At 38.1% G+C, this 24,115-nt stretch overlaps 1 protein-coding gene across 3 annotated transcripts in view; it reads right to left on the bottom strand.

Annotated features, from left to right (window-relative positions):
- LIN7A (lin-7 homolog A, crumbs cell polarity complex component) overlaps positions 1-24,115 on the bottom strand; it is a 53,053-nt gene that overhangs the window by 4,513 nt on the left and 24,425 nt on the right. Inside the window, exons 2-4 of one of the 3 annotated variants that reach the window (XM_019613586.2) lie at positions 8,223-8,294; positions 5,671-5,880; positions 44-252 (exon numbers count right to left, since the gene is read on the bottom strand). In XM_019613586.2, the coding sequence (XP_019469131.1) occupies positions 44-252; positions 5,671-5,880; positions 8,223-8,282 (479 nt within the window). In that variant the 5' untranslated portion in view covers positions 8,283-8,294. Of the gene's footprint in view, positions 1-39; positions 253-5,670; positions 5,881-8,072; positions 8,148-8,222; positions 8,295-24,115 lie in introns of those variants that run through there. The other 2 variants (XM_019613591.1, XR_004160019.1) reach the window with 2 other exon arrangements.

Below are 24,115 nucleotides of genomic sequence, written 5' to 3' on the forward strand. Positions count from 1 at the left end.
CCTGCCGAGGGCCTTAAGGAAGACAATGAATACTCTCACCTACGACATGTGATTTTGCTGTGTATTTTGCTGCTGTTGCTGCTGCTGAATGAGCAATTGTTGCTGTTGCCGACGTCGTGCTGTTCTCAGCTTTTCGAAGCGAGCCTCCATCTCCTCCAGCACCTTGGGAGTGTAGCGAACCACCAGCTTCACGCTGTCCTTGGCCGCCTTCAGGAGCTCCACCGCCTTCTCGTGATGCTCCCCTTCAACGCTCTGGAGGCAAGGAGCACAAACTTAATACCAAAAATGTTGCTTTGATCCAGAACTCTGTCCTCTTTTTTTGCACTTGCTACCATGAAAAAGCTGTCAAGGTTTTAGGAAATTTTCAAGCTTTACAGTTTTCAAGGAACCATTACGGGAAAGCGTGGAGTTAAGTAAGACTTCTACACTATTGTGAATGTGTTCATCTTCATATTTTACATAACTCAAATGTGTTTTAGGTTGCATTACAAACCTAACTTACGATCCACATGAAGAGAAAGGGGAAATACTCTATGTGCTCTATGCAAACAAAAATGCAAAAATCTAACTCAGCTCCTGCAGTAAAAACCCAAACACACTAATTGCAAGGTACAAAAATAAAGTGGAACAGAGTGAACATAAAATCTTATTAACATGTTAGCAAGAAATGAAAAAATTACAAGTCTGAAATTGCGGTTCCTCTCTTATGCTGTGGCCCTGCCAGGATCCCACTGTGAGTGATGGATGGTGACAGAGCAGTCACAGAGCTGCTGGAGGAGGAGCACACCCACAGCTCCCAGGGACAGCCCTTGCACTAAGGAGCTGATGGCACTGCTCACACATTGAACACAGAAATGGCACCGGTTCTGTCGAATGAAACTGGTCTTTACCTGGTTAGCTGTATGTAATCAGACACTAAAACCTGAAGCATTTCAAGTTCTTGCCTAACAAACGCATTTTCTTCCTCTTTCTGGAAAATGCTTTATAGTAAGGTGATACCTGCTGTGTTGCCAAATGCATACCGAAAGGGGCTCAAGCTCTGATTTTTGTGCTAGCTTTGCTTGAAACAGAAGATTTCCAAAGTGGGGAAGTAATTTGGCTGTGAAAAGAATATTTAATTTCTATCATTAAATGGATTGACTGGAGTGCTTTTCATACATGTTGATTGTTCCACTCCTTAGGAACAAGGGTGACATTTTCTAATGGTGTGTGATTGCCGAATTGGTGTAGGATATAGTCCAAAAAACAAAAGTATCTCTGCACAGAAAAAAGCTTACACCACCGAGATCTTCATATTGATTTTAGACCATTTAAAAATGTCAATTTCTTCCCACATAAAATAAGAAAACAAGCTTTTACTACATGCTGGTTTAAAACTTCAATGTATACCCTGCTATTTAAAATGAAACTATAACCAAAGGCCTCCAGAGAGAAGCATCAGCGTTAAAAACATTCGATGCTCATTTCATGCTAAAAGAATAACTTAGCATCGTTATAGCAACTGTCAGATGTTAGAAGATGCTAGAAATGCTGAGAAGCATTGTCCAAGAATACAATGAATAAGAATTCTGCTGTGGCACACCATGAGCTAGCAATAATGATTCAGAAGTTTCAAAAACCAGACACAATGCACTTCTACATAAATTATATACACAACACAATCCAAGCTTATCACCATGGTGTTTATCCTCCTGCCTCCTGGTAAATGTCCTTCAACACATTAATCCAAATAATTATTTCAATAGTCTTGGTCAACTGACAGACTCATGTTTCTACAGATATGTTACGATGCTTCAAAAACAATGCAACTTACAGAAATAATGAATGTTATTTCATGTGCCAAAATGATTATCAGAAAAAGAGAAAACCTTGAAATAAACCTTGCCTCCTCCTGGAAGCGTTCAAGGCCAGGCTGGATGGGGCTTTGAGCAACCTGGTCTAGGGAGGTGTCCCTGCCTATAGCAGGGGGTTGGAACTAGGTGACCTTAAAGGTCTCTTCCAACCCACACCGTTCTGTGATTCTAAACATCTACTTGATTGTTGAGAGAAATAAATGGCTTCATGTTTTGGAACTGTACGCTCATGAAATTTGTCCAGTAGGTTTCCTGTTCAAAGATCTTCAAGAAAATTCATGATCCGTGATGACCAGACTTGCTAGAAACTGTGACTGGGATAAATCTGCTGAACAAACACTGCTATCCAGAAGCAATGTGGGGAAAAAAGGATTTAGCTTAAAGTACTGGAAGAAGAAATTGTTGCTGTGTAAGAAACAGTGAATGCAATGCTCCAAAAAGTGCTGAAATAGCAATCTGTAGATGAATTGCTGTGAATGCACTCTCATAAAAAAAAGTCGTACACACAAATTAAAACATCTTCCGCAAGTTGTAAATGACATCAATAAAGAATTATGATTTTATGTGTTCTTTAAAGGAATTATAAGATGGAGTACTTTAACATTTCATACATACTAGCAATCTGTATTTAATTCATGAATGCCTGTTTTCTTCCCATTTGTTTTTCCTGCTTACAGCCAGTATTTTCTAATTAGAAATGTAGTGTTTGACTTTGTTGCTATCCAGGTCAATGGAAAACTCCCATTGACTTGAATAGTAATGATACAGAGCTCTGAACCATAAGCAAAATGGGGAAACAAACAAAGACAGAATAAAATATAGTTGTGCTAAAAACAAATCTTACTGTCCAAACTTACCCAGCTCAGGTCTTAACCAAAGGTTTCAGCTGCTTTTAAATCATTGCTATACTTGCCATTAACATCTTCACTGCTACTTGCACTCGTTTTGAAAGCCCAAGAAATGCCTTTTCTGCATAGCTGAAGCTGCTCAACACAAATAGGAGAACCCCTTGGAGTAGGGAAAAGAGGTTATGCCAGCAAAAGAAGTTGTTTTGCAGATTGATTTCTCCTCTCTCCACAAATCACTACGGTTGTGCTGGCAAAAAGCTCCTGCTGCTATCAGTCATACCTGCACAAGGGATTTCACTGCCTGGATTACACTGGCTGGGGACATGGCAAGGATCTGACACTTACATTACTTTAGAACTGCCCACCAAACGTGAGATCTAGCATTTTTGTATTTTGATTTAATATGTAATTGTTGCCTATGTATATTTATATACATATTTCTTTCCCTTATTGCATTGGCAGATTGTATTAACAAGAAAGATGAAATACTTCACAGACAGGAATAGCTGAAAGAACTGCAGACGTGGTTCAGGAAACACCAATATTTACAGAATCCAAGCAAACAGACTTGTCATAAATATAAACAAAACTAAAACCCAGTCCCTTGCAGACAAAAAAGAGAATCCGGTTGTTACTCCACGTGATGAGAGACAGACTAGAATATTTCTACAAGGTATCTGTAAGCAAACGCTTGGGTGAGAAATTAGCATTTCTATATCTATTTTACATCCTTGTCTGTATCTGACTCAAACCAGGTATCTGATAAACACAGAATCTTTGCCAGGTATTAACAGTTACCACAAATGCCTTTGCCAAGCCATCTGCAGGGCTTGGTGCTTTCAATTTCCTTTACTTTTAGGGGCTATGGGACAAACGTATGTAAAGAAATACCCAGCATAAGGAGAAAACAATTTCTTTAACGTCTGGTGAAACTGTTCAAGGAACAGTCATCCTAGTCACGCTGGGATAAAGAATCTGGATTCTGAACACTCTGCTCTAATTTTATGTTGATAATTATGAAGTTGGATAACCACCAAATTCTGGGCACAAACAAGTTACACTTACTTCATTTTCGTTCCGTGTTCCACTGCTGAGCCGTCTGTTATACTGTACATACTGTATATTATTTGCTTTTCTTCAGTTAAATTCAGAGTTGCACAAGTGAACTAGCACCAGTGAACAATGTTAAATTTAGACCTCCTCCTGTCTCAAGCTGTCTGCAAACAAGTTGCCAGTTCTATAATTTTTCTCTTTTATCGAATTATGTTGTATGGGCTTATTGAGCCCATATGAGCAGTTGCTCATAGGCATTATTTCAAGTATGAAATTGCAATTCAAATTTCAAATTCTGTTGTTCAGACTCTGCAAGCAGCTCTGATGTATCTCAGGATCAGCTTTCTCACATGCCTACATGCAATTGGGAATTTTATATTGTGTTTTCTGCTACATTAGCTTAATACGCATTGTAGAGCACATTTGTGATTTTTTTTTGGAAGATTATCATGAAGTAGAGGTGACAACAGAGTCAAAGTCAGTGTATCTATTTAAGTGAAGGTTCACTACTTTCCTCCTCAGTATTTGCCTACACATTGTTGAAAGTAAAAGGATTTTTTGAGAATCACATATCAATTAGTGGATAAACTCCTCACTCCTGAATATTTGTTTACCTATGGAAAAGACAGCTGAACAATAACAAAATTATTCAATCTACTTCCAGTCAGTGAAGTTCAGGCAATATACTCATTAAACGTTCATTCGGTTTCTTTTTCCCTGAGACTAAATGATCTTTTGTTTCTTTGTTTTTATCTTTTCTTCTTGTTGTGTACTGGGGCTAGGAAGCTTACAGAATGATTATTTCTCTTTTGAGAACAGGATTGTTGATAGAAGAAGTGGTAAAAAGCCTGTCTGAAGTGTAATGCTAATACTCAAGACAAGGGGAATACCTATTGTTTGAGATAAACAGATGGCAACATGAAAGCATGTAGAATAGAGCACTTCCTTCATTCTTCACAGACTTGCAACAAGAAGAAAACTTAAGCTGCAATGCCTGATATTTATGACCAGATTCAGAAATTGCTTGTGACTCCCTTTGGTGTATTTAAATACAAGGTTCAGATGGAGGTTTTACACTGAAAAAGATTATGTTTTCATTAAGAGAAGAGTGGGGTGATATGATTGCAAAGCTTACATTTTTAGGAGTTTATTTTATTTTCCTTGTAAAAGGGAATAAAAGGCAAAATGAAAGGTAAGATTTGACCCATATTATTACAGGTGGAACCTGATTTTCCCTCTCTGTTCCAAAAGCCTTTTATTTTTACCTCCATACTGACATTTATAATAAAACTACAGTGAAACACTCCATCTTGCAGTACTGACTTAAGTGAAAAATGACTATGTAAAAATGTGCCTTTTTAACTTACCATACCTGCTCCCTGTACGCGTTCATTTGCACAGTTAATTCTCTGATAAATGTATCATAGGTGGGTGAATGTCATTAAAAGAAATCTGGAAGGCTTTTGCCATTGCAAATCAGTGGCAAATGTGTTTATCTTTTTTTTTTTTTTAAATGCTCTGAAGGTCACAAGACTACGTAAGTACTACTGAGGCATCAATATTTGGAAAGACCTGCATGTCTCAGAGGCTACGGAATGCAAAAACAACAAAAGCTGTTTTAATGCTTTTACTACATAAGGAATTTGCTCAATTATCAATTAGAAAGAGATAGCTTCCCTGTTAGTTCGGCATGTGGTGTGAATTTAAAATGAAGCTCTTCAAGAAACCTCCATTTCAACACAAACTGTAGTGGCACAAAGTCGCTTGCCTCACCACATCATAAATGAACACTGAAGGTGACTCGCAGAGCTAATTCTTTGTATTTCATGCGGTTGGACTTTCAATCGGGGTATCAGAACAGCTGTGGAAAATGAAAATCCAGATGCAAATGAAAGGTCTATCGAATTTCCACATACCACTCCGTTAACTGAGAGCAGCTGGTCGCCCCGTTTGAGCCCTCCGTGCCTTTCTGCCACTCCTCCAGGAATTATGCGGGAAATGTAAATGGGTGAATTTTGTTCCTTTCCTCCCATCACATTAAATCCCAGGCCTTCATCTGTCTTTGGCAGCTCAACCACTCGCGGGTGTGAATGGCCTTCGCTTGCAGCAAAAGCAGCAACTGTTGCCTGGAAGAAAAAACAGTGATTTGGCTATACAGGGAGAACGCTGATACACTCTGTTGTTCATTCTGCAGGAAGAACTCTGTGAAAACATTTCAGCATCTTATTCTGCCTTTTTTTTTTTTCTTTCTGATTATCTGAAAGCACTTTGCAAAAATTAAGTTCCATGCCATTGCATTTGAAATAAAGGAATAAGCAGGAGAGTAGAGAATTCAGTGACTTGTCAACGGTAACCCAGAAAGTTAGCAGCAGAGCCAGAAGGAGGTACCAGGAAGCCTGACTGTGCAGGGGTGAGCATTTCTGACCTACTGCAGTTCTTCTTTACCTTTTCACAGGGAAAAAGTGCTAGTGTTGGATCAGATGATGTGAACTGCACTGTGTTCCTAGCTGAAACAAAGTGGATGAACAGAATCGTTAACTCTCTGCTTTGCTTTCCAATGTGCAGAATTGGTTATCTTATTCTTTGTGCACAGAAAAGTTCCTGAAAGGATACTGTCTTAAGAAGTTTAATTATAATCTTCACGAAATTTCACTAGTGAAATAACTCCTGGAACAGGAATCTGATTTTTACAATATAATCTGATTGAAACTTTTATTGAAAAATTAATTTTTAAGAGAATGTATTTATAGATAAATTTAAAAAATCATAGATTTTCATTCTTAATTTGGAAAAAAATCACACAGCAAACTGTAAAGCCTGTACTCAGAAAACTGTAACACATTATATTTCAGTTTTTCACTGCAGATGTTTTTTACTTTAATTACAGATCTCGGTAAATAATCAAATAAACAATATTTGCATCCTTTTCAAAGTATGTCTGTAGGCCAACCTGCTAGAACAATTCTGCATTACACTAATACTTTTTGAGCATCCTAACAATGCTTATGCTTAATAGAAGCTAGTAGATGACATGACATAATGGATCGTTCTTGGTTAGGTGTTTTTGCACATGCAGACCTCGTCATCATGCACACATTTAATGTCAGACATGAATGCACTAGGAGAATGCAATGCAGACAGCCCAGAAATAACCAGGAAATATTGCGATATCGAAACACTGCTCTGTAACCCTGCTGTTCTATATGAATAAGAAATGAGAATGGCAAACACTAATTGGATTTCTCCCCATTTATTATGCAACATAGCAGAAATTTCTGTGTTTAGTTGTAGTGTCGACAAAGCGGGATCTCATATATGCATTTCTCTATATTGCAGCACAGACCTTAAAAATGTACATTGTCCATTAAGTTTCTCTCAGACGAAGGTTAAAATCAGAACAACCTGATGTTCTACTTAGTAAGGAAAATATACCGAAGTTTTAAGTATTATTTGCTGGCTACTATTGGGCTTACTTTTCTAAATCACTGCAGAAATCTTTTAATAACTTACTCCCAACCTTCATCGTTTGACGCAGCTTTACATGAAAATTCCTAACACAAACGCATAATGGTAAGATCTTATTCCCATTAAGATTTCCGGGAGTCTGTCACTAACTTCCCAGGAGTGAGACCATAATGAAATACTTCTAAACTGGATTAATGGCTTTTGCAGGTTTACGTGTTCTGCACAGCACCTGCTTTACCATCCAGAAGACAATCTTGAGTACAAAACGATAATGGAAAAAGTAAAGTCATGGTGAGTGAACATCCCTGTTTGGAATTGTCTATCTTATGAAAATATAGAGCATATTACACACCAGAATACAGAATATATTCCTCCAAGGTTGTGTGGATTTCCTTAGAAAATTACCGTTTTACTAATAGCAATAATACTGCTGTCATGGTCTAAGGATACGAGAGGAGCAGGATCATATGAACAGAGAGACAAAATACTTCATTAGAACAGGTAATGCATTAGAAAAAGTGGACTTGCATTTGGCTGTGGATCTCCTGATCCAGCCATTTGTGTCACTGCTCATCCTCACTACTTGCTCAGCACCTACAGCTCCTGTTAATTGAAGTTAAATTTTGACTGTGCAGTTGCTACCTCCTAAATCATTGTGTCCTCACTGGATGAGATGTATGCAAAAATAGTCCACTGAAATATAGACTGTAGCAGGCAGACTTCTATAGGATTACCCAATAGATTTGCTTTTGCAAAGCACCTTTTCAAAAAACATCAATTTCCACAAAATCATTCTCTTTTCTTAAGCTACAGAAGCAGCATAAAGGTTTAAATTTTCCATTATGATTGTTACCTGGGAAGTAGCACTGGTTCTAGACTCTGGGCTGCCACTGATGTCTAAATTTTCTTACAGTGTACACACGAATACCTGAAACACACACGCGCACAGTCAATTACTGGGTCACTTTGGTACCACGTACTTCAACAGTTGCACGTATCCTACCTTTGCAGTGGCCCTGGCTCGGAACTCGGGACAGCCATTAACAGTTATGGTTTCATGCATGTATTGATACACCTAAAATGTTCACGAAAATAAAATGAAATTAATTAGAGAAGCAAAACAAGGATTTTATATTAATTGAGACAGGACACTTCCTTTCCCTCCTAAGATGATGTTTCATTAATGCTGTATCCATGCTGTCATGTAAGTAAGTGTCTGCCGAACTTGTGTATGCTTAGGTTTACGGGGAACATGAGCCCACACTTCCCATGATACTTTGTAGTCTTAACTGTACATCTTCCAACATTGTTCCCTTCAAACCTTTAGCACAACACTTCCCAAAAATGGGACAGTTTGGTTTTGTGGTACCCAAACACTGGGTTATCTCTGTGACTGATGTGAACTCAAATGATCTGAACTGATCTGAACGGTGTCTCTGCCTCCACCGATGGCTTTTTTGTTCTCTGACCTTTTTAATGAAGTAAAGATTTAGGAGGCTGATCTTAAAAAAAAAAAAGTAACTTGCTCAGCATCTCAGCATACAGATGCTGAAGAATGGAATTGAAAATTAAATTTTGGAGAAAGGTCACTGCACCAGTTTTCATCAACCACAGCTAGGAATGCAGAAAAGGGCTGGCAGTCTGCTAAGTCAGACCTGGAAAATGGGTAATACACAGGTCACTCCGAAAGTAAAGTCTCCTATTTATTTCCATGGAAACTACAACAGCTTCAAAGAGCACAATTTTTGATAGGGCAAATTCTTAACCACAAAACATTATTTTTCAACACAGTCTCCACTATAAACTATGCATTATTGCCAGCAATGAACAAGAACCTGCACGCTGTGCTCGTAAAAATCTGCACCAGTAGAGATGACCCACAGTTTCTCAGCTGCTATGACAGCGTTGTTACTGAGATGCACCACCCACTGCCTCACTGTGCTCACATTGACTGTTTGCTCTCCATAAATGTTCTGCAAACGTCAATGAATGTCAATAGGTGCCACTGGAAGAATTAAATGACACCCCTTTGCTTCAAACACACTTTCATGTCAGATATCATTCTGTCAGACTGCCCCTCTGCTGCCATCTGTAAAATGGCAACAAAATGTAATGGAATATTAATGGGGTGGTTCAACTTCTACTGCCATACCAACAACATCCACCTCCAGTGGGACAAAAGAATAAAATAAGAAGCACTGCTTTCGGAGCAGCCCTCATATCATTCTTTAGAACACAACTGTACTCTCAAATAAATGGCATGAGATTAACACTGTTAACAACTTTCCCTCTGTTGTCTTTTCTGATACACACTCTTGGCCCCCTTTATATGGTTCTTAATTCTCCCTTTTAAACACTTCCAGTATAGAAAAAGCCTCTCTGCAGGCATGAATGAACACACTCTTTGTTCCATGAGTTTGTCTCATTCCTAGATGAAAAATATTTTAAAAAAGCCTTGTTGCTAGTCAGCCATTTTGAAATAATCTCCAATAAATAAATAAATAAATAAATAAATAAATAAATAAATAACGTTTTTTGAAACACAAATGTGTATGCATACAAACAAAATCTCTCACTCCTCTTACAAAACCAGCCAATCTAAAAAAGTGTTCCTATATACCACTGATTTACTCTGAGTGTTTTCTTGACATACTTCATCAGGAATTCTGTCTTTTTGTGTGTTTTAATTCATGCTGTATTCCTGAGAGAGATCTTCTGCTGGTAAATCATGTTCACTTTTATGGCAATCTTTCCTGGGGTTCTTGAGGAATGCAGACTCAACTGTACTTTACACAGTATTTTACCTTTCACTGATGTGTTGATACTTTAGTAGGAATTGCTGAACATCTTTCGTTGATAATGTCAATGTTACTTTGGCAGACCAGATGTCAGGTCCTGTATTTAACTTACTTACAAACAACAATTTATCCCATTGATGGTAAAACTTCCTCATTGCTATGACCTGATGACTTGCTATACAGAATCATATACATGTATATATCTCCACTAAGCCAGTTATTATAATACCTACACACTGATGAACATATTGCTACAAACTTCTAAATGGAATTAAGACAGGTAGCTCACATCAGATCTCAGCTAACAGACAACTTTTGGGATGACTGATTCCCAAATCTTTTTTGAGGAACACCATACACAAGAGAAGGACAAAGAAGTGAAGGAGATAACAAATACAAGCATTTTAGAGATATAAAATATATTAACTGCTTCGAAAGCACAGTAAAAGATTTTTGTCTTGATTATCATCAGCACATAGGCCCATCTAAGACTTAATGCAGAAATACTGGGTCCACTGAATACATCTAAGGCAGAGGGAGAAGACTGAAATATTTCCTGCTTTCTACATTTGAAACAAAATCTTTCTTCCATTGGTAAAATTGACATTGATTTCAGCAGAAGCTGTGATTTTGCCTTTAGTTTTAAAAATATGGAAAAAGAAACATTTTACAGCCACTAAAAGGTGTCTGGTTTGCTTTAGCTTTGCACTAGACTATGCCTTCAACTAACAGATTGAGTCTACATTTTCAGCATAATCTTGCATAGATCAGTTCAACATTTATTCTAAGTATTACGGCGTAGGAGAAGTCATTATATAAGAACAACCACTGTGTAACTGCAGTTATGAATAATTAAACACCTGCTATTTCAAAACCCATACTGTATTGAATCACTGATAATGCTCTATTCTTGGTACTTGTCAGTTATCTTACATCATGAGAGGAGATTGTCCATATCATTTATTCTTCCACTGGTATAAATGTTGTGGCTGGCTAGAATGTCTAAAAGCAAGTGTTTTATTACTGAAGAATTATGACATTAAACTTCTTTGAAAACAGGTCACAACATTTCATACATAGGAACACTTACTGTTAAAATATTCATTCCTAAGGTAGAATATCACAAATGATATTGTGAGCTGATAATGATACTTCATTTGATTATTAGCTAGGTCTAATGTCATGCAACTCCACAGCGTCTACATCCTACTAGTATGTAGCTGACAGGTTTCATAGTATCCAATGTCCTGATAAGTAATTTGTATACTGATGAAGGAAAAAAAACTCATTAGCAAGTGATTAAGCTAATACATTTTAAAAGAATCAACCAACTCAAATAAACATGAAAAATGCAATCAATAATGCTATTTATTGTAAATTATCAAAAGTAATATATTTAGAATGATCACCTGCCACCAGTTATCAGTGATCATACCACCTACAGCACAGTTCATAGGAAAATAAGTTTTTCATCTCAAACCTAATTCTTTATAAAACAACAGGTCTTGAATATATGCTTCAGGCTATCATTAATCTAATTCTCCTGCATAATGATTGCTACATAATGTATAACGTAATTTGAGCTAAAGAAGGATAAAACATACACCTAAATGACTTTCTTCTTATTAACTCAGTTTAACAACCACATGCAGATTGGTTGTTCCATGAAGTTCATTAAACTCTTTCTAAGGTTCAGACTGCTGACTTCAGCAACGCACAAAAGGACAAGTCCACAAATGGGAAGGGAAGGGAAGGGAAAATGAAATCTCAGCATTTTGAGATGCAAAGTCACAGCTGTAAGGTCAATGTTTCCAATAATTTTACCCCACACCTTTTGTAGGCATACGGCCAGCTTCCACATGCTGCATGTTCACTAGGTAAAAGCATGCTTCACACAAGGGTCTGTTCATACAGCTCCCATTTGTGCTGTGGAGACGGAAATGCTCAGCTCCATTTTCTTTTCCATGCAGCACAGAGATCACAACACTTATCAAGAAACACTGGAAGCCTGCATGGTGCTTTTTTAGTGGCTGCAGGAAATCTCCTCAGACATCATAATCTACAATTATTCTCCCACAGTACTCAAAAAGTACAAGAGAGGTGAAGGTAAGAAAATAAGAACTAAAAAATCTGAACTTGGAAGTGAATCCTTGGGCTGTGGCAGCCTGTGCTGGCACACAGAAGTGTACTTTGGGTTACATCTCCCAGCAGGTGCTGCAGTGCATCAGATGCAGCAGGTAATCCTAGCATGGTGATGGTTCTCATCTCCACCCATTCTGCTACGACACAAATAAGCTGGTTTAGCATCCTGAAGCACAGGGCTGCCTTACGGGTAATTCAGGAGCTGACTTCTTAGCAGAAATTACTCCGTATGGACTCATAACAAAACAGCATGTACCAAGCTGGCCTATTTCTGTAGACGTGAGTCTTCAGTAGGAGACTCAGGGCTAGCAAGGCACTTAGCAGCCTGTTTTATAAAAGTGGCCACACGAAGCATTCTGAAAAAATCCTGCATGATGCTGTGCATTTTCTGCTAAACTCCAGAACTTACAATTTAATTAAAAGGATTCTGTTCCATTAACTTCTGTAAGTGGTATTCAATGCTTCCTCCTAACACAATATTACATAATTCTATGTTGTAAGTGTATCTACAGTAACGATGCTCAACAGATTTTAAGACAACTTGTTCTAAACAGCAGGGAAGAAACAAGAGGCAGAAATCATTCTGCAGCAATGAACAAGTATTCAAAAAAGATGCCAAATCAAAACAAACAACCCAAGACAGAGTATACTGCAATTTAGACCTACAAAAAAGCAGACTCAGAAAATCTTTGTTGAGATTATTAAGTGAAGAGGCAACCTGTAGGAGGTATGTAGGTCACTCCAAAAGTAACGCCTCCTTTTTATTTCCACGGAAACCACAACAAAAACAGAGAGCACAATAACACTCTTTGATAGAAAAATTCTCAGTTACAAAATGCTATTTTTCAACATAGTCACCATCTTTAGCTATACATTTTTGCCAGCAATGAACAAGAGCCTGCATGATTTGATCATAAAAATCTGCACCAGCAGAGGTAGGAAAATGTTGCCCACACACTCCATCTTTCATTGGCCTGAACAGATGGAAATTAGAAGGTGCCAAATCAGGACTGTACAGCGGCTGTGGTAGGACAGTCTAGCCAATGTGCTCCACAGTCTTCAAACTGGTATGGGGCCTGGCATTTCCATGTTGCAAGAGAAAGACTGTCTTCATCTTTGGCCTGACACTGGAAGTTTGAACCTTCAGCTCAGTCAGAATTGCCATGTAGTGGTCAGAGTTGACGGTTTGTCCAGGTTCCAAGAAATCCAGAAAGATCACCCCTTTCCTACACAAAAAGAAGTGCACATCACTTTACCTGCAGAGGGCTGCATCTTGAACTTTTCCTTCAGTGAGAAATTTACATCTCACCACTCCACAGACTGCCATTTTGACTCCAGCTTGTGGTGACACCTTGTCTCATCAGTATGTGAACCAGGAAACTGTGACCTTCAGCCTTAAACTGGTTCAGTAGGTCCTGAGAAATTTATGCATGGTGTTCTTTCTATTCCTATGTGAGCATTCATGGGACACACATGGCACAAACTCTGTGATACTCCAGCATTGCCACCATCATTTCCAATGCACTGAAGCCAATATTCAGCTCTGTACACAGATCTCTGGTCGTAATCTGCTGATTTGCACAGTTGAGCTGATTGAAACGCCCTTCATTCTGTAGTGTGACAGCTGTGCAAGGCCATCTGGAACATGGCTTGTCTTTCATGTTGCTGTTGCTTCTGTTGAAAGGCACCACCCACTGCGCTCACCTCTATTGACTGGTCTCCATAAATGTACAGCAAGTGTCAGTGAATGTATATGGGTGCCATTTTTTCCATGTGGAGGAATTCAGTGACACACCTTTGCTTCACACGCACTTCCATGACAGAATGCCCCTCTACTGCCATCTCTCACATGGCAACAAAATGTAAGAGAACACTGGTGGAAAGATTCAACCTCTACTGCCTTATCACCATCACTTACCATCACTCTGATATCATGGACCAATATAATAATAAAATAGGATGCACTGCTTTCAGAGCAGTCTGTAGTAACCAGTTTTGTTTCTATGGTACCTGAATCATCATACTGTATAGAAAAGATGTAAAAGTCTTCCTTAAGGAAGTCACAAACTAATTAAGTGCCAAAGGTAAGTAGTTTTAATGATGTAACAAAACAACCTGCAAAAAGATTGGTGAGCTGTGTTTAGCACACAGATTAGCACTGTACTGATTCAGTTTCTTTAGCTTGCCTGCCAAATTTTTTATTGCTTCAATACAGAAGGGAATTTTATACCTTTTTTTTGGAAAAAGTCTTCCAAGGAAAGGAACACAGGAGCTTGTCAGAATGCACAGAGATGGGAGACAGCTTGAAAATAATCAGTACAAGGAAGACATAATAGGTTTTACTGCATTGATACAGTCATGTCAATGGAACAGTATAAGTGTGCACCCTTGCAGAACTGAGGGTAAGAGAAATTATTATTTACTTACATCTGAGTATGATGCTTCTGCCATCAACTACTCTGAATCCTTGTCTTCCTAATTGTCTACAATTGATAGAAAGGATGAACTAAATTTTTTTGCCTTCTGAGATATCAAGAATATCTTCATCAGTCATCTCTTATCCTCCTGTGAAGAGTACATGTCTGAGTGTATGTGCTTCATGCAGCACAGCTTGGCCTCTCCTTTCTTCATTTCTCTTCCCCAAACCTGCAGTTGATTCTCAATCCTTCAATTTTTTTCTGATGTAAGTCTTAACATCGACATTTCATCTAGTGGGGCTTGTACTTGGGGTAGGAGAATTTCTGCCTTTGATAAAGGGAGGAGCAGTGGTGCAAAGCTGCACAGGGGAACTGTTTGACTTGCACTGTAGTGCTTGTGAACACTGTGCTTGTAATTGTAAACTTAGATTTGCAATCCTGTCTTCTTTCTCCTCTCTTTGTTTTTAATCATTTTTACCTCTTCACATTCTATTCAGCATTTTTTTTCCTTCCCCATAACCTCTTGCCTATATTTTCCATTCTTAACCCAATATATTTGTACGTGTGCGGAGAGGGATGCATTGGTCCTTTTGCCTGAATAGACTCCTTCAGAGCTATAGGTCAGCACTCAATTCAGAGAGTAAACCTACCACACAAGTGGACAAAGATGCTTTAAATACTACAAAGATCAGGGGGAACTCCGACCTGAATAAATCAACATACAAAATAAGGAAAAAGGAGAAAAACACAGAGTCAAATGCAACCAGAAGAGTATATGTAACTAGAGTGAAGGTATGCAGATAACCAGGCTATCCTTCTACTCTGTTAACTATTTTTTACCTCTGTAACCATACTCAAGTACAAAACCAATGTAATGGAGAACTCCCTTTCAGTCAAAAAATCATGACGGCTCAATTAAAATGAAAAATCTCTAACGATAGTATGAATCCCTGACATTCTGTGGTTCTGTGATTACCTCCAGTTTTATTGCTCTTCAATATCATGTGGAATTTCTGGTTTCATGCCTGTGTTCTGTTTCTTTAAATTATCTTATGTGATAAATATGTTCACATGTTTATCACAAGCATGAATACATTATAAAAGTGTATTTTCTCCAATACAGCTACAGCCTCCAGCTAAGATATTGTTCTAAACAAAATCACATACCGCAGGAGAAGACAGCAGTTCCGTGGGCAAGTTTAAAACAGATGTATTTTCTAGCATATCCCAACAACAACAACAAAAAACAAGGGAAAATTCTGGATAATTGAAGAGAATGAGAATTTGACAAAATATTGGCAACCTTATGGAATCACTGGCTGTGGATGCCATATACACAGATGACAACATTCAGATAATGATAAACCTAGATTATTCTTAAGCACAACTGTTTGAACAAATGAACCACAAATGCCCATTTTGTTACAGGCTTATGCCACATGTTTGATTAAACCTGACAGAAGCAGCGTTAGGCGCACACACACACGTATTCACACTGCACAATGTACAGTCTTCATTCTGACAGAAGGTCTTCCTCAGAATGAACAATAAACGGATGCCTGAACAGAAGACATGACATATTATAAGGCTTGCTGGGAGAACCAAGAAGTCTGTATTGCATAACTTATTTCCTGCAGCTACTGAATTTGGACAACTCATAGAAAAAGCTGATTTGTGACAAGTAGTCTATATTTATGAGCTATTTATATCTGACACAGCATGGTTATTCAAGGTTGCTGGCATTTGGAACATTTTTATATTATAAGCTTTCATTAGTCTGTAAGCAGCTACATGATAGCATTAGGTATTAGATAGCATTGTTGGTGTTTACCTTCAAACTCTCACTCTGTATCACTTTCACAATTGTCATAACAATTGTTCTCCAGGAAATAACACTGTGTAGCATGTGTCACAGGCAACAGGGAGGCTAAGCCATTAAAAAGCTCAAAATGAATTCAGTCTCATTAACAACATGAGGAGATGGGATAGTTTTAATTTCAGAATGTGTAGAAGAAATATTACAAATGTTGGCTTTTACATTTTCATAGAGCATGTTTTATTTAAGTTTCTTTCTTTGTGGGGCAGGGGTTATGGTGGAAACTAGGTCAGTTTTATGAAAGCGAGAAAAAAAAAATCCAGATCTTGATGCATTATTAAGCTTTCCTTAGGCAACAGGAAACAAAAACGTAAAGAGCTGAAACACTGTTAAAAATAAAAGTATAATCATGGTAAGGGTGTAATATTTTAACTCAGGGTGGAACACAGTATGGATGCCCAAGTTAAAATGCCGTAATACTGTTTGCTCCAGCATTTATTTTGTGTGTCTGTGTGTGTGTCGAAAGGAGCAGCGCTCACTCTGCCCTGACAGTGTTTCACTCCACTATGTGTTTGCTGCTTGAAAGCCAAACAAAGTTTTGGTCCCCGAATCCTTGACATACGAAGGCTGTGTCTGTCCAACAAACAACCCAACAGGGGCCAGAGGCTGGAGCCAGAATCTCTTTCCTCCCTTCTGTGCTAGCAGAAGAAGGCAGCAGATGTACCAGGAAATACATGCTGTTACATCCTCTGCTCCAGTGGGAGCACTGGCACACTGTGGATGAGCCAGGTGACACATTCCCAGCATTGCTATTAGGACACACAAGACCTCTCCGTGCCCTTTCTCCTTTCCTCCAATGTTGATTCTTTTTGAAAATACTCCTCTGACATTGTAAAGTCAATAGAAGTTACTTGGCATCCACTTAAGAATAATAAAAATAGACAGCTTTACAAGCAGAAAATATTAGGAACAATAAAAATATGACTGGGTCATTTAGTTTATTTCACATTCCTTACCCACTGTTCTATATTGGCTCAAAGTCAATGACAATTGTGACCTGGCACCTTTGAAAATAAGGCTATATGCATCTTAAAAATTGTAAGCTTTACAATCACTGAAAATTACTGTCCTGATGACCTTCCTTGCTGCTTCTGCTTCAGTATACTGGGATCAAAAGAAATAAGAATAATGTCATTAGATAATTCCCATAAAGCTACTTGGAATTGATAGGTCATAATATAAAACTCTCTTTTAGACTCCACTGCCAGTTACTTTTGAGTTCAAAAATATGCCAAGCATCACTAAACACTCATTTCCTCACTTTATCGGTAATTCTGCATATGCTGTTGAAGCTGCAGTATGCAATAGCCATATTCCAAAAGTTAAGAGCTTTGGCAAAGCCTCATCACTATCAGCACCTGGATAAAAAAATGACATAACCTGAGCAAGTCATGCAAGTTTATCTTAAACATTCCCATTGAGCTGAGAAGATGGGGAGAGTGAAGGAAAACTGCTGACATTTCTTCTTTTAAACACAAACAAAAAACGTACCCAAAATGGAATTTTCAAATAGTCTTACAATTTCTTTTCTTTTCTGAAGGCATATTAAAAAGTGGAGATGGAGGAGCTTTTCTCAGGAGTCTGATCAGCAACTTCTGATGAGGTGAAGCAAGTGGATATAGATGCTCCATCAAGGGAGAAATGCAAGCTGATGCAGATAATACAGGGTCTTCCAACAGACTGTCAGCATAAACATTTCTCAGTAGTTCACTTAGCTGCTGGTTTCTCTCAAGAGGAAGAAGCAGGCTTGAGATAAATTGCAGCAGAGGATGTTCTGTTTATCTGTAAGAGCTTTATTTAATCAAACTCAATGCCGCAGAAATAAACTAAAATAGTAACACAAAGAAAACAAAAAAGATGCCAAGGTGCACCACCACTGACCCATGAGAGTGACCTTCTGCAAGACAAGATACTCTACAGGTACAGAACTAAGAACATCACATCAACACCACTCACCAAGGAGTTTTAGTACACATATAGCAGCATCATGATAAACTGGAGCATGAACAAGATATGTCACTGCTTTGATTTTACATACTATAGGACTCTTACAGCACTGAAATATTTCTCTCCCATAGAAAGCACAGCTACAAAAACAAAGCACAAATGCAAGTAGATATATACTCATCAGATGACTCTGAAAATTGATCTTTAGTCAAAACCAATGGGAGAAAGCACTGATTAAAGATCAGTGATATGGTATGGCCCTAGATTCTAGGGTAGCGCATCTGTGAAATCAATGTATTTAGCTCTAGGCAGCTGAAAAAAGCGACAACAGCAGCTGTTTTAAATCTCCTGCAGCAAAGTCATGAGAGTCATAGGGACTTAGTAATTACACAGAGACTTAATAATGCTTTCTCTCAGATAAAGCTTGGGCAGCCTGGTAAATTCATATGATTGCCATTAATGAAGGCCATCTGCTGAGTGACAAGGTAATCATTCCAAAAGTTTTCTTTTGTGCCATCCAGGGCTTGCAAGTAACCAAGTAATGCTTGTCTCCTAGGGTAAAGTGGTAACTGCAACTTCATTGTTTCTCAAAATATTTTTTTTTCTGGTTGCAAAAAGAGAAAAAAAAAAGCACATATTTGTAAAATTACACAGTAGGGTAATTTTATATATTAAAAAATATTCTCTGTACTTACTGCTAACTTAAGTTTTCCAAAGTGCTGAACTTGCTAAATGCCAAATACAACAGATGGACCTCTTTTTTTTTTTTGCAATTGTTTTTTTTTTTCCGGCCCTCATTTACGTACCATACAAATCCATTCCTTAACTCATCATTACAGAGATAATACCTGTAACCAGCTGAGGGAAAACAAAACTTAGTAAAATATGAAAGCATAACCATTCTGCCATACTGTCAGCTTTGAATTAAATTAAGTAAAGTCCTTTCCAAACAACGATGGATGTGCTGAAATTATTTGTTATTTATTCTTATATTTTTACAAGCATGTGAGGATCTGAATGAATTTGATTAATTTGTATGAATACATATTTTCTACTGCATGAATGCTACCGCTAGACTAATGGTGCAGTAATTCTAAATAAGCTGTCTGGAACACCAGAACAAGGTATCATATTAGTCTAAGAGGAATGTTAATTCCCAGCTAGGAACAGTGTACTGTTCAGATGTAACTGCTTTTATGACCTGAGTTAGAAATCTGAGCTGAAAAAGCTCATATGCTTTACTACAATGAGTTGTCCTAGTGGCCTTTTGCTTACTAATTGCCTTATTAGTAATTCCAGTATACCGCTTTTGCTTAATCCTGGCTAATACCAACATTTGCATGGGTAAATGTGACAGTAGGGGACTTCAGATGCTGGGCTTCATATAGAGCCTACGTCATTGTTGTGAATGACATATGAATTATGAATTACAGCATCTCTAGAGCTAAGTCTTCTAAATAAATACGTAGAAATCACATTTTCTAATTAGAAACTTCATAAAGTTGGGCTTGCTCTGTGAAGATGAGGTACTGCAGGAATTCCACTCTTCCTCCTGTAACAAATAGTCATCACCCAACGAAAACAGAGAGTAAGAGACGGCAGAATTCCAAATCCAGAGCCTTCCTCAATACAAACCAAGACAGTTTGGCCTGAGGAATCTTTATTTTTACTGGGAATAGGATTTATCAGGCAGGAAACAATGAAACTCTTTCCAGAGGCTAAGTTTGAGAGGCAAAGGAACAGCATTATATTGTAAACTAAAGAAACCGATCTTGAAATTGAGAGAATTATAGAATGGTTAGGCTTGGGTGAGAGCTTAAAGATAATTTAATTTCAATCCACCTACCATGGACAGGGACCTTCCAATAGACCAGGCTGCTCAAGCCCTGGCCTTGAACACTTTTGGGGATGAGGCATTCACAACTTCTTTGGGCAACCTGTTCCAGTCCCTCACCACACTCTTAATGAAGACTCTCTTCCCAATATCCAATCTCAACCTACCCTCTTTTAGTTTAAAACTGTTACCCGTTGTCCTATCACTAAGCTACCTTTCTTGTAGGCCCCCTTTAGGTACTGAAAGGCTGCAATGAGGTCTCCCTGGGGCATTCTCTCCACACTGTACAATCCCAACTCTCACAGCCTGTCATCAAAGGACAGGTACTCAGTTTTCTGATCATTCTCATGCCCCCCACTCTGGATCTGCTCCAACAGCTCCATGTCCTTCTTATGATGGAGGCTCCGGAACTGAACACATTACTGCACATGGGGCCTCACAACAGTGGAGTAAAAGGGGAGAATCATCTTCCTAAACCTGCTGGCCACATTTCTGTTGATGCAGCTCAGAATACAGTTGGCTTTCTGGGCTGAAGGCACACATGCCAGCTTATACTGAATTTTTCATCAACCAACACCCCAAAGTCCTTCTCAGGGCTCTTCTCAATGGATTCTCCACTAATCCTGTAGTTGTGCTTGGGATTGCCATGACTCAGGTGCAGGACCTTTCACCTGGCCTTGTTGAGCTTTGTGAAGTTTGCACAAGCTCACCTCTCCAGGTCCCTCAGAGTGGCATCCCTTTCCTCCTGCAAGTCGACCACACCACAAAACTTGGTATCATCTGCAAACCACCAGAGAGTGTACACAGTCTTGCTGTCCATGTGACCAACAAAAACAGTGCAAGTTACAATACTGACTCTCGAGGAATTCCAGTATTGCCAATGATGTCCACCCGGAAATTGGGTCTTTCACTACAGCTGATTGCAACCATCCAGTCAATTCCTCATCCATTACCCAGTCCATCCATCAAATCCAAGTTTCTTCATTGAAAGCCAAGGATGTCATGCGAAAGTGTCAAATCCTTTGCACAATTCCAGGTAGATGACATTGGTTGCTCTTCCCTTATCCAGTAATGCTGTTACCCCTCCAGAGAAGGCCAGATTTCTCAAGCATTACTTGCCCTTAGTGAAACCATTTTGGCTGACACCAATCCCTCTGTTTTCCACGCATCTTAGCATACCTTGCATGAGGATCTATTCCAAGATCCTGCTGGGCACGGAGGTGAAAATAACTGGCCTACAGTTTCAGGTCTTTCTTTTTTGCCTATCTTCAAAGGCAACATAATGTTCCACAAACTATTTTAATATAAAACGCACAACAGTATAGTATTCTGTGTTGACTGCTCCTCTGTTTATAGAAATGACTATACTTGACTGAGTCCTGTAGAAGTGCTGTTGTGCGATGACCTGACATTTTGATGGGAGTCATATGACAACAAAATAAAATAATGCCTATTTTTGTCTTTCTGGCTGCCTCATGACATTTTTATAAAGACCATTTGACTTGATTACATCTCTTAATGATAAATGCTTTACTACTGGTATATTTTACTCAGATTTATTTTAAATAATATCCACAGAGAAAAACATTAGATTTAATTATTAAGATGATAAAGAAAAGGAAAGAAAGGCAGATATACTTGAATTTTATACTACTATTGAAGATACAGAAATAGCAACTTCATAATCTACTTGGAAGAAAACTGCTCATAGGGAGATCTATGGACTTATCAAGCTGTAACTCCACTTCCCTGGCGCTTCGGTACTGATTACCAAATGCAAATGTAAATGAATTTCCCACAGCCTCCTAAGGTATTTAGTGTGTTTTACTCAACTGTTCACTCTAACTTCTGTGCCTACAGCCATTTTAAGGTTTACTACCAGACCAGAAGTTTAAGTTCACCTAATTTCCTTTTCACTGCCTTACAACAATTCAAATTACTGTACCAATTCAGGTTGCTAGTTTTATGTTCTATATGAATATACCTTCTCAGCATTTTAATTATGCATTCAGTTTTCATGCCTTGCAGTTCACCTATTCTAGTAATCTCCCAGGAATCAGAAGAATCCAACACAGCAACAGCTTTGAGTAAATAGCAAAAAGACATGGAAGGAAGGGCTTACTGGTATAGTGGACAAGATTCAAGCATCTTTTGACAGGTGATAAAGCCATAGAAAACTAATTTTCACGCAGCTGGTGAGCTTTTGAAACAAGTAATTTTAAAATGCAATTATATATTTTTTTCAAAATACAGTTTTTTGGTCTAGGCGGTACAGCTAGAGTCTTCAGACGAAAAGAATATAGTGAGGCCAATACAATCTTCAGTTTTTTCCATTATTTCCAGAGCTAATATAAATTCCTTCCTAGTGCTAGATAGAATATTTCAGTTGGTGGTACTTATATTTAGTTAATTGAGAACCATTAATCACCATTTCCTGACATAGCATTCTAGAAAAATGCCAAAGTATTCCCATTTAAATTTCATTCACTCAGTCACTTTAAAAAGATTTTATTTCTGTGGAATATTAGTTTGAGAATTTGAATTGGTGGCTTAATTTACTAAATATGTTCCCATAAATACAATTCATTACAGCCATTTAATAGGTTCCTACATATTAGATTGAAACGTACGTCATCTAATAAAGTATCCCATACTTTTAAAGGCTAATTAATCATAAAGGTGACCTACTGCTTCGGAAGTCAAATAATTCCTAGTTATAGAAAAGGCAAGTCACAGTCAATCAAAACTGTGTGGACTAAAATTATCTTCAATCATTTCACCTGCATTCAACCCAACATTAAGTTTCTCTGGGATACATTTTAACAATGAAACTCACTGGACAGTTAAGTGTTCATAATTTCTTAAACTGGAAAAGAAAACATTTGTTTTCCACAGCTCTTCCATTATGGAATTTATAGGATTACAAACATCTGCTTTAACCTGCTTTATTAGATTTTCTGATGAAAGAAAGTTAGGCTCAGATCTTCTATTATATACTGTACACATCACACTGCAAATCTGAATCTCAGCATACATTTAATAAGCAGCCTCTTCCTGAATTTGCATACTAATACAAAGTCTTCCACTGCTCCTCAACCCATTTCAATTACTCCTACCTACTGCTGACTCTCTGTCTACTTCATTGCTTTTTCCAGGAAAATCACTTCCATACAACCTTCTACGTTTCTTCCAGCTGACTGTCATGCCTCTCCCTCAAAGGTGAGTAACTCTTCTCTCCATTATGTAGGTGCAAAGAGAGGAAATAAAAAGCTAGTCTCCACACTCTCACAGACTGTACTCAGGGTTAGAGAAAATAAACAACAGGAAGGAGCATCTGCAGGGAAATTTTTGTCTAGCCTCAGCTATTTCAGCCTTGAATATGCTCAAAAAAAGACTGCGCTCTTTAGTAAAGCACCTATCTATCTCTCAGCAACTCCAGCGTACATGAAGGACATGCAAGAAGGACAATCCTGATTAACTGCAAAACCCAGAACAAATATTCTCCAACTCCTTACTACAGTGCTTGGAGAAGTCTGACAATTTAACATGGCCGGAATATTCCATGCTTTTTTTACTCTTTTTTTTTTTTTAACAGCAGAAAATCTTTGCTGGTATTTTCCAACAACTTTTCAACTGGTAAAGGGGAAAAAAAAAAAAAAAAAAGGTATTACAATCTAACCACTCACCAAAGGTTTAATGTAAGTAACTGTAAAGAGGAGCCACACGCTGAACAATCTTAAGAATTGCCAATTTATATATGTCAATCCCTCTACTTTCCTTGGATGAAAGGAGTCATTATTGGACATTTTTATATTAGAATGTTTCTTCATAGAAGTACTTTTATATGTAGTCACGAATGATACTAATAATTTTCTTTCTTTT

Source organism: Meleagris gallopavo, chromosome 1, assembly GCF_000146605.3.
Source record: "Meleagris gallopavo isolate NT-WF06-2002-E0010 breed Aviagen turkey brand Nicholas breeding stock chromosome 1, Turkey_5.1, whole genome shotgun sequence".
NCBI lineage: Eukaryota > Metazoa > Chordata > Aves > Galliformes > Phasianidae > Meleagris > Meleagris gallopavo.